Below are 11,482 nucleotides of genomic sequence, written 5' to 3'. Positions count from 1 at the left end.
AAGCACAGATGGAACTCGCTTGGTTTAAGTAATTTTTTTTGGAGTTCATTCCTCACTAGTTTGCCTCAAGGAAATTGCAATGTTTTCCATAACATTATTAGATGGAACTTTGTTGGATCAATGGCACAAGAGAGAATGAATTTCCAACTCGAAATTTGACATGATCCTCAATATCCAAGATATGCTTGGTTTCCTTAAACATTGTTGTGTTTGGACAAGAGAAAGCAACCCTTGATTTCTCATAGAGAGACGTTTTTTTAAGAGAATTAATATATATAAGCTAGAAATCAACAACAACAATGGTTCCATGGTCTAGTGGTTAGGACATTGGACTCTGAATCCAGTAACCCGAGTTCAAATCTCGGTGGAACCTTGTCTTTTGTACATGGCTTTTTTCCGAGTTCAATCTTTTTTCACTTTTTTACATATTAAAAAACTTCTTATCCACTAAAAACGGTCGAGAGCGTTGAAAGCATTTAGGTTAATTTGGGCCATTGATTTTTCAAATCAGTGGTGACCACCAGCTTATGAACTTTTTTGGTAGCAAAAAACAAGTGATTTTATTTTTATTTATACCTGAGACAGAAGTTTTATGTTCTTTTTCGGTTTTTGCCAGAGGCAGCGGATGGGATAAATTATCAGCCCAAGACCCGAACTTGTGCAATAAAAATATCTTAAGAAGAATTATAGTAATTTCTAAAGTAGGCATATGTGAGAGAGAGAGAGAGAGAGAGAGAGAGGCTCATCTCCTCTTTTGCTCATGATGGCATCCCTCCTCACCACCCCTTCTCCACCTCTCCTCTTTCAGAGCAGCTCTAGCAGGAGTTACTTTGGAGCTTCCCCCACTCTTCCGAAGCGCGCATCCTTGCAGACCCTTCAGTCTACCACACAGCAAAACGATTCTCCCGTTTCTGCACCCATTTCTGATTCTGTAGTCCCCGCAGAGCCCGAACTCCCAGTTGAAGAAGACACACAGAAGGAGATTCCAATTGGGTATTCTCTTTCATTTCCTTCTTTCACCCAATTGCTTTCTGGGTGTGTTTTGTTGGTTCCAAATTTATTTGAGAATGTCATTCTTATGTGGAGCTGTTTTCTTCATTTCCTGTTTCTGAGTTTAGCATTGTTGTCACTAATGCGTCACTGTTGCTGATTTGAAAATGAAAATCGCTGTGCTTATAAGTCTACTAAATGATGAATTTTTAGAAGGGATTTCAGGATTGGTTCATCGCCATCTTATATTAGAATTCATTAAGAACAGAATGATGGTTGAAATACCGAAAATTTTATGTTATGCTAAAAGGACAGTTATTCTTTTGCTGTTTTTTATTATATATTGCTTTTTCTAAGGATGCAATGGTAACAAATTGTTGTGATCTTTTCATGTTAGAACCATAGGTTTTTTTTTTAAAAATTGATTGGATTGTGTAGATTTCTTATGCTGAATTACTGGAGAAGAAGAACAACAACAACAACAACAACTACGCCTTCATCCCAAAACAATTGGGGTAACCGATATGAACCAAAAAATAAAATCATTTTGGGTCTTCGGCATGAATCCTTCTCCTCCAATCATTTCTATCCAATGCCATGTCCTCGATGAGGTTCATGTTGGATTAACCACCACGATTAACGTGGTGGTTATCCACAATGTGGATACATCCCCGATAAGGGATGATCCTGCTGATAAATCAACATAAGATAAGGGGGGAACGGTTACACAAACCGTTCCCACCCTATGCTTATAAAAATAGGGTATCATGAGCGACCTTGATACGAAACGTAACAGAAGTGAAAAAGAAGGTCTACTCACCGACTGCATCCGGAAGCTTGGGCTCGTGGAGGGCAGCAGTCCGACTGAGCAGAGAAACTCCAGCGACCATCTCTGACGAGCACAAAAGCTCCACCAATGGCGGCATCAGGTACGCGTACTCTGTGTTATTTCTGTTTTTACGCAGGGCCACCGTTGCTCAGGGGTGCCGATTGAGGCTTCGCCGAAAATCCACCACCGGAACCGGATAACCCCCAACATTGGGTTATGGGCCTACACCCCGCTTCCGCTGCAGGGTGTGCTTTGTCTGTCCGGCATGGCAGATCGCTGTGGGGCGATTGTGCAGCCAGTCGACGGCAGCCGGCGACTGTCGCCGTTGGGCGAAAGACAACAAATAAAATTTAAGGGGTTTTCAGGGTTCTTACCTGAGGCCATTAGGTCGCTGGTTCTTTCGCCGTCGTCGGAGACTGCCATGCAGTGTCACCGTTTTTCTGGGTGCTGCTGAACCGCCGGAGTAGTCGCCAACGACTATGTAATCGCCGAAGCTCTGCTTTTCAGGTTTCGTCGGCAGGCGGCGTGAGTCACCGACCGACGACATTGGTCGTCGGCAATGAAAATGGGGAAAACCCCTCTTTTCTGAAAGATCGGGGTTTTCTGCCCTTTTCGTTTTTTTTTTTGGTCTAACCCGGATCCAGCTTGTGTTGGGTCTGACCCGGATCTGGTTAATCCCGGGTCTGACCCGGATCCGGTTCATCTCGGGTCTAACCCGGATCCATAAAATCTCGGGTTTTAACTCGAATCCAGTCCAACCCAGGTCCGACCCGGATCCGGTTCATATCGAGTCTGACCCAGATCCAGATACAGCTGGGTCTGACCTGGATCCATATATTACCGGGTCCGACCCAGATTCGGTTCCAACCGGGTCCGACCCAGATCCAGATATTACCGGGTCCGACACAGATCCAAATATTATCGGGTTCGACCCGGATCCGGTTACAAACCGGGTCCGACCCAGATCCAAATATTACCAGGTCCGACCCGGATTCGGTTACAAACCGGGTCCGACCCGGATCCGTGATGTACCTGGTTTTTTCGACCCGGATTTGGTATAAACCGGGTCCGACCCGGATTTGGTATAAACCGGGTCCGACCCGGATCAAGTTCTACCGGGTTCGACCCAAATCTGGTTAAACCGGGTTTTTTGACCCGAATCCAGTAGGATCCAGGCACTATTTGGCCTGAATCGGATCAGGGTCTGATTTGGGCACCTTTCGGGACCGGTTCAGAGCCGTTTTTTGTCGGTTCTTTCTAGTTTCTCATCGGTTATGAGATGCTAAGACTCTGTTTTCTTAAATATAAGAAAATAAAGGGATTTTAGCATATGGTCATTGGGTTTTTATGAACTTTTGTTCATTATTAACATCGGTTCATACGGTTTAGAACCGGTTCAGACCTTTAAATGACCGGTTCGGGGCCGTTTAAGACCGGTTCATAATACATATGACAGGTTCATTCAGTTTTCGAACCATTTCGAGGGTCATATGACTGGTCCATTCAGTTTACAGACCATTTTAAGATATTGTTTTGCATATTGGCATTAAGGATAGTTAGATGACTTAGTGTTTTTCATGTCACAAAAGTGACTGAATACACGTAAGTCATCAATGAATTTTATACTATCATACAGTTTAAGTCGATATGCACATTGTACTTAGATTCATGAAACGATAGACGACCCAAAGGTAGTTTTATCGTATTTGGAATTTAAGTAGGGTAGAATAAGGTAAATGAGTCGAGATACATCACACATGAATATCCAAAGATACCTTGTGTTGATGGTCTATCTTCATAAGAACCTTAGTTTTACCGAATATGGTCGGTAGGCGAAGTGGTTTCGTGTGTCAGAGCTCTTACCAAAGTAGGATTCCGATGACCTCCTTCACTCGCCTGGAAAGAAGCATATCAAAGGCCTTTTATTGTTTTGTTTTTTCTACTAAAGTTTTAGTCTCGTACGAATGCTTCCTGATATATGTCTTTTGTCATACAGTTTCAAGTTTTGTGATTTTAGATGACTCTAGCTGTATACCTTTTCTAGATGGATCGAATTTTAGTGATTGGAAAGAAACTGTTCTTTTTACATTAGGGTATATGGATCTAGATCTGGCACTAAGGATAGATGAACCCACTGCCCTCATTGATCAAAGTACTGCTGATCAAAAGATTGCTTTTGAGAAGTGAGAGCGTTCGAATAGGCTTAGTCTGTTGCTTTTGCAATCTAAAGTGGCTAAGAACATTCGCAGTGCCATCCTACAATGCAGAACAGTGAGAGAATTCCTAAGTGTCATTGAGGCACAGTTTGTGAGTTCAAACAAGGCCAGAACCAGTACCCTGATGTCTAAACTCATATCTATAAAATATACTGGAGGTGAAAACATTCGCCAGCACATTTTGGAGATGAGGAACATAGCATCTCAGCTGAATGACATGAAGCTCACCATCTCTGATTATTTCCTAGTGCACTTAGTACTAGCGTCCTTACCCTTGGAATACAGACCTTTCAAAATCTTCTACAATACACATAATGATGAATGAACATTTAATGAACTTATGTCCAAGTGTGTTGAAGAAGAAGAAAGATTGAAAGGAGAGAAGCTGCAAAGTGAACATATGACTTCTCATGCATCCAAGGTAGGATCAAGGAAGAATGCATTTAAGAGAAATGCTAGGAAGAAGCCAACAGGGGATAAGACATCCCAAGACAAGCAATCTAACTCTGCTCCCATAAGGTGCTTCTTTTGCAAGAAGAAGGGACACTGGAAAGCAGATTGCATAAAGTACAAGAAGTGGTTGGAAAAGAGAGGTAATTTGTCATTTGTTTCTCATGAATGTAATTTATTACAAATTTCTAAAAATAGCTGGTGGATCGATTCTGGTGCTATTGTTCATATTTCCAACTGTCTACAACTGTTCATGAGCAGAAGGGAACCAACAATGCATGAGAAAAACATCTATTCGGGAAACAAGATACGTTCACATGTGAAGGGTGTTGGAACCTGCAGGATTACTCTAGATACATGCGTAGTTTTAGATCTTCACGATGTCTTTTATATTCCATCATATAATAGAAACTTAATTTTAATTTCAAAGTTGGATAAATTTGGATATTGTTTTAAGTTTGAAAATTCTAAATTGTTCATATTCAGAAATTCAATTGAAATTGGTTTTGCATCAGTTTATGATGGTTTATATAGATTGAATGTGAAGATCCAAACTCAAGAGTCTCTGACTTCTGTATACGCATTGGTTGGAAATAAACGTAGCATGACTAATGATAAATCTTACATGCTTTGGCATCGAAGGTTGGGTCATTTATCTGAAAAGAGAATAAAGAGACTTGTAAATGAAGGGATCTTGAAATCTCTAGATTTTACTGACAATGACCTATGTGTTGATTGCATAAAGGCTAAGCATACAAACACATATAAAGAGGGTGCCAAACGCAGCAGTGAGATATTGGAAATAGTCCATATAGATGTATGTGGACCGTTTTCTCCTTGTTACACAGGCGAAAAATATTTTGTCACCTTTATTGATGACTATTCTCGGTATATGTATCTCTACTTGATCTTTGAAAAATCTGATGTTTTTTAGATGTTTAAGGAATTTAAGAAAAAAGTAGAGAAACAAACCGATAAGGTTATTAAAATAGCGAATATTATGGTAGATTTACTGAGATGGGGCAAAGAGAAGGACCATTAGCGCGATTTCTCAAAGAGGAAGGCATTGCGCCTCAATATACTATGCCTGGTAGTGCCTATCAGAATGGTGTAGCTGAAAGGAGAAATCGTACGCTTAAGGAAATGGTCAGAGCTATGTTGAATTATTCAACGCTTCCCATAAAGTTGTGGGGTGAAGCTTTAAGGACTGCTGTGTATATTTTGAATAAGGTTCCTACGAAATCTGTGCCTAAAACTCCTTACGAGCTGTGGACAGGTAGAAAACCATCATTGTCTTATATGCACATATGGGGATGTCCTGCAGAGGCTAAATTGTATAACCCTCACATTAAAGCCTTTGATCCTAGAACAACCAGTGAATATTTCATTGGTTATCAAGAAAGATCAAAAGGATACAGGTTTTATTGCCCATCTCACTCACCACAGATTGTTGAAACAGATAAGGCAAAATTCCTAAAAGATGGTTCAGTAGGATTGAGTGCACTTCAAAGCCTTGGTTTTGAGGAAGTACAAGATCCACTTTCGTCACCTGTTAAGGAAAACATCGAAAGATACCACATTGTTATTCCTAATGATGGTGTGGTTGATCATTCGATTGTTAACGCACAAATCCAAAGTGGACCTATTGTGGACAACGCGGAAGAGCACGAACAAGATGATCAGGTTCAATCTGAGCCTGATGAATGACCTGTTTGGAGATCCACAAGGATTATGAGATCTGCCATACATCCTGATTATGTGGTGTACCTTCAAGAGCCTGGTGATTTCCTAGATATGGATGATGACCCGTTGACTTTTATGGAAGCTGTTGAAAGCAAACAATCTTTGCACTGGATAGACGCCATGATAGAAGAGTTAGACTCTATGGCTAAAAATCAAGTGTGGGATCTTGTCACGTTACCTAAAGGAGTAAAGCCCGTAGGGTGTAAATGAGTCTTTAAGACCAAGAAGTACTCCAAAGGTAACATAGAGAGACATAAAACAAGATTGGTTGCTAAAGGATTCACCCAGATGAAGGACATTGACTATAATGAGACATTTTCTCCTGTCTCAACTAAGGAGTCAATGAGGATAATTTTGGCCCTCGTAGCTCATTATGACTTAGAGCTACATCAGATGGATGTGAAAACAACGTTCCTCAACGGGGATCTGAATGAAGAGGTATACATGGAACAACCTCTTGGTTTATCTGAAAATGATCATTTGGTTTGCAAGCTTAACAAATCAATATATGGACTTAAACAGGCCTCCTGACAGTGGTATATTAAATTTTTCCAAGTCATTGTGACTTTCGAGTTTACAGAAAACATTATTGATCAATGTATATACCTTAAGGAAAGTGGGAGTAAGTTCATTATATTGATGTTGTATGTGGATTACATCTTGCAACCAACGATATAAAGTTGCTTTCAGAGACAAAATAGTTTCTTGCATCACATTTTGATATGAAAGATATGGGTGACGCTGCTTATGTTCTTGGCATTGAGATTCGTCGAGACAGAGCAAAATGTGTTCTAGGCCTCTCCCAGAGATCCTATATAGACAAGGTGTTAAAGCGATATGAGATGGAGAATTGTTCTCCTAGTTCTACACTCATATCAAAAGGTGATAAGCTGAGCCTAAAGGATTGTCCACAGAACAATATTGATAAAGTACAAATGAGTGTTTATTCATATGCATCAGTTGTTGGCAGCTTGTAGTACGCGCATACATGTTCTCGACCAGTTCTTTTACAGTAGGGGTGCTTGGCAGATTTCAGTCTAACCCAGGTTTACCCTATTGGAAGGCTACCAAGAAAGTCTTGCGGTACTTGCAAGGGACAAAAGACTATATGTTAACGTATCATAAAATTGATCACCTCGAGGTCATTGGCTACTCAGATGCGGATTTAGGAAGATGCCTTGATAGTAGAAAGTCTACTACTGGATACGTCTTCTTACTTGCTGGGGGCGCGATCTCTTGGAGGAGTGGAAAGCAAACGACCAATGTTGCCCACACCATGGAGGCAGAATTCATAGCATTGTACGAGACTACTTCGCAGGCTATATGGTTAAAAAACTTCATATCACAGTTAAAGGTGGTCGATTCCATTGGGAAGCCACTGAAGGTCTACTGTGATAATGAAGCTGCGGTGTCCTTTTCGAACAACAACAAAAGTATTACGTCATGCAAGCATATGAAATTGAAGTATTTTGTTGTTAAAGAAAGGACGAAGAATCATTTAGTGCATATTGTTAATATTGGTACCAAAGAGATGATCGTTGATCCTCTTACTAAAGGGCTAGCACTGGGATTATATTCCGAACATGTAATGAGGATGGGATTGCTAAACTTTTTTTGACATATGCATATAAATAAAGTAATCACTTTCAGTTTTTTGATTCTCATTATGGTTGTTGTCAATCTCCTAAGAATTAGAGATTCAACTAAGGACCTTTAGAATAGATTATAAAGGCCAATCTATTCATCAAGTTATTTCCATAAGGTTTTCTGGTTAAAAAGATTTATCGTCGGATCAAGTGGGAGAATGTTGGATTAACCACCACGATTAACGTGGTGGTTATCCACAATGTGAATACATCCCCGATAAGGGATGATCCTGCCGATAAATCAGCATAAGATAAGGGGGGAACAGTTACGCAAACTGTTCCCACCCTATGCTTATAAAAACAGGGTGTCATGAGCGACCCTGATACGGAACGTAACAGAAGTGAAAAAGAAGGTCTACTCACCGACTGCATCCGGAAGCCTGGGCTCGTGGAGGGCAGCAGTCCGGTTGAGTAGAGAAACTCCGGCGACCATCTTTGACGAGCACAACAGCTCCACCAATGGCGGCATCAGGTACGCGTGCTCTGTGTTATTTTTGTTTTTACGCAGGGCCACCGCTGCTCAGGGGTGCCGATTGAGGCTTCGCCGGAAATCCACCACCGGAACCGGATAACCCCCAACAGTTCAAAGCATTCATATCCTTTCCTATCATCTCCATCCAAGTCTTCCTAGGCCTACCCCGACCTCTTTTAACTAATATATTTTCCCATTTCTCCATCCTTCTAACTGGAGCATCATTAGGCCTTCGCCGAATATGTCCAAACCACCGTAAACGATTCTCTCTCATCTTATTTTCAATGGGTGCAACCTTCTTACGTATCTCCTCGTTCCGAATCTTATCTTTTATTGTATTTCCACACATCCATCTAAGCATACACATTACTGGAGAAGAATAGTTATGGAAAATTGAAAACAAAGTGCTGTCCTCAAGAAATTTTTGGTGAACTTCATAAGCCACTTTTGCCGGCTAATTGAGTTGCCAGCTTCTTCATGATGCTTGAATTTTTCTTTGGGTTCCAGAAGATCATATTTTTAGTCTGATTAAATGTAAAATGGGCATATAATTTTTTTTATTGATGTTCATATGTCAAGATTATCTCAATGCTACTACTAGTATCATTATAACTGGGGTGATTATATGTGCTTTGGCAGTTTTTTATTTGTGAAAAAGATCACCATGACTTTGCATAGCCAATCTCAATGATACTTTCCCTTTTCAAAAATGAGGAGATTGTAGTCTGCGCATATCAATCAATTGCTTTTCTTGGAAAGATAGAGCATCACTTGACTTTTAGCTATGGGTTATAAAAATAGAAGATGAAATGTAGTCAGCCAATTAGCTGGTGCATTGTGTGGGGGCAAGGTGAGGAATCCATAACTCGTTTTGCAATGCCCGGTGATTCTTGTATTTTTTTCAAGAATCTGTAATTGTAAGTCACAACCACATCACTTTCTCATGGTTAGTGAAAGAAATATAAGGCTTTGTTTGCAAGCCGGTATTGGAGATGAGATGAGAGGGATGATGGGAGTGGAGAAGAAAATGGGAGATGAAGCTGGAGTCATCAACTACATCCTTGTGAGGACGTAGTTGAAAATGGCTTATCTCAACTCCATTCTCATCTCCCAAAACAGAGTTCCCAAACACTTGTGGGGCTATGTCACATGGGGTGCGGGTGCGTGTGCGGGGGTGCGGCCCTTTCAAAAAACTTGGGTGCGGGGGTGCGGCAAAAATATATATATATATATATATATATATATATATATATATATATATATATATATATATATATATATATAAAGTCCAAAATTTGGACATAAATGACCTTGGATGCGTTGACCACATCAAGGGTCAGGTTGACCGCACCGGGTGCCGCACCCACGTCGCGTCAATGCGGGTGCGGCACCCAGTTGGTCGAGTCTCTGTGACATAGCTGTGGGGGTAGGTGGTATTAATAAACTGTCATTAAATTCCATCTCCCCTCCCACCTCTAGCACCCAACAGAGCTTAAGTTGTGATTATTCCTGCCTTGAATCTTGTGAAAGTTGGTCACAAGATTGTCTTTGTGAACAACAATCACAACTTGAACTTTCATAGCCGTAGTTGTTCATCATCCCACTTGTGACTAAAGGAATTTTTTCCTATGTTTCTGCCATTTCTTTCAAACTTTATTTTCTATGGTGTGTCTGGAATTCAATAGATTGGAATCTTCACTCAAATGAGTGCTGATTCCTGCATTAGAGCTCTCCTTGTTGGCCCTCCTCAGATTTGCACACACAAGCATTAGCATGCCATTTGGAAGTGGTGGCTGATGCAGTTTGGTGGTCTATTCAATTAGAAAAGATTAATAGAACATTCAAAAACCATTTTTGTAAGGCTGAAACCATTCACCTGCAGATTCAATTCGATTTGGCTGCTTGTGCTATGTCAAAATGACCATAATATCCCAACCCAGGATTGGCTTTGTAAACTGATTACTATTTGTGTGCAACTTCATGTCACTTTTCTATTTAATGATCTTTTCTCTTCTGAAAAAAAAAGAAATACAGATTTTGATCAATTAAACACGTCTTATAGGGGATGCAAGGCATGTGGAAAAACAGAAATAGAAACGGGTTGTAATGGTGAAGGAAGAATTCAAGGAGGCATAGCAACAGTTCCAGGATTTGGGTGGTGGCCAATAAAGGCATTCAGGCCATGTCCAGGCTTTGTTGCAGCTGGTGGAAGGTACAAACGTCAAGGGCAAAGCATGGATGAGGTTGCATTTGGAAAAGGGGAGAGTGAAGCCTCAGATAAGGTTGAGCGAAGGTATGTTTCCTCTGATAATGGAGAATGTGGCTTAGAGTATGCTGGGACCCTAGTAAAAACCTAAGTTTAGCAAACTCCACTTATCTAGAGTAACCGAATCAGTCATGCTCTGCCAAAAGGTTAAGCTCAACTGGCCCTGTTTTTTGTTCCTCGTCAAGTTTTTACTTTGATTGTCCATCCTCAATTATACTCCAAACTTGTGAGTTTAGTTTGTGTGCTTTGCATGAAATGATGAATTTGCATTCTGAGCTATGGGAAATGATTAGTATACTTGGCAGTGATGAGTTTATGTGGAGCTTTGGTAGCACAACCAATATTAAGAATCACACGAATTTTGCAGTGTCATCTGTATAACAATGAAAATGACTTATGGAAAATCATTAAGTTTTACATGCAACACACTGAAAAACACGTGTTTTGCACATGCATGATCACACAGTCTATATAGAAATTTGACATCACAATCTTTCTGGTCTCTCTCTCTCTCTCTATATATATATATATATATATATATATATATATATATATATATATCATGTGAACAGATGTCTCACTGTTTCATGCTCTCTGTATTGTGCAGCAAAAGGAGAGGCTCAAGGAGATTCAGGGGGTGAAACAGTCTGGCATTCCATTTGTATGTAATGTGATCTTAATGTTATTTACATTTCATGGAATAATATGTCTTTTTAATTTTCCTGGCCTTTTCACACACACACACACACACACACACACACACACAGAGAGAGAGAGAGAGAGAGAGAGAGAGAGAGAGAGAGAGAGAGAGAGAGACTTTCTAATAGCAGCACCCACTGCATGGTGGAGCAATAAAAGGCTTGTATTATT

General features: G+C 40.4%; 1 protein-coding gene and 1 non-coding gene across 2 annotated transcripts; both read left to right on the top strand.

The window, feature by feature from the left end:
• The first annotated feature begins 301 nt into the window (after positions 1–301).
• TRNAQ-CUG (transfer RNA glutamine (anticodon CUG)) lies at positions 302–373 on the top strand. The gene has a single exon. It is a non-coding gene; the product is annotated as a tRNA-Gln (tRNA).
• Positions 374–698: 325 nt separating this feature from the next.
• Positions 699–11,332, top strand: LOC149843426 (uncharacterized). The gene is made up of 3 exons (XM_089999788.1): positions 699–993; positions 10,409–10,639; positions 11,220–11,332. The coding sequence occupies exons 1-3, from the start codon at positions 761–763 to the stop codon at positions 11,251–11,253; spliced, it is 498 nt and encodes a 165-aa protein (XP_089855914.1). The 5' UTR covers positions 699–760; the 3' UTR covers positions 11,254–11,332.
• Positions 11,333–11,482: the final 150 nt, after the last annotated feature.

The sequence above is a fragment of the Nuphar pumila genome, chromosome 3, assembly GCF_984573655.1.
Source record: "Nuphar pumila chromosome 3, dmNupPumi1.hap1.1, whole genome shotgun sequence".
NCBI classification, from domain to species: Eukaryota; Viridiplantae; Streptophyta; class Magnoliopsida; order Nymphaeales; family Nymphaeaceae; genus Nuphar; species Nuphar pumila.
This window is presented reverse-complemented; position numbering and strand designations above follow the sequence as displayed.

Excerpts from the sequence above, each read along its gene's own strand:
- LOC149843426 (XM_089999788.1), top strand. The coding sequence starts at position 761 with ATGATGGCATCCCTCCTCACCACCCCTTCTCCACCTCTCCTCTTTCAG. Across the intron at positions 994-10,408 it reads CAGAAGGAGATTCCAATTGG|GGGATGCAAGGCATGTGGAA; the intron begins GTATTCTCTTTC and ends CACGTCTTATAG. Across the intron at positions 10,640-11,219 it reads TCAGATAAGGTTGAGCGAAG|CAAAAGGAGAGGCTCAAGGA; the intron begins GTATGTTTCCTC and ends TGTATTGTGCAG.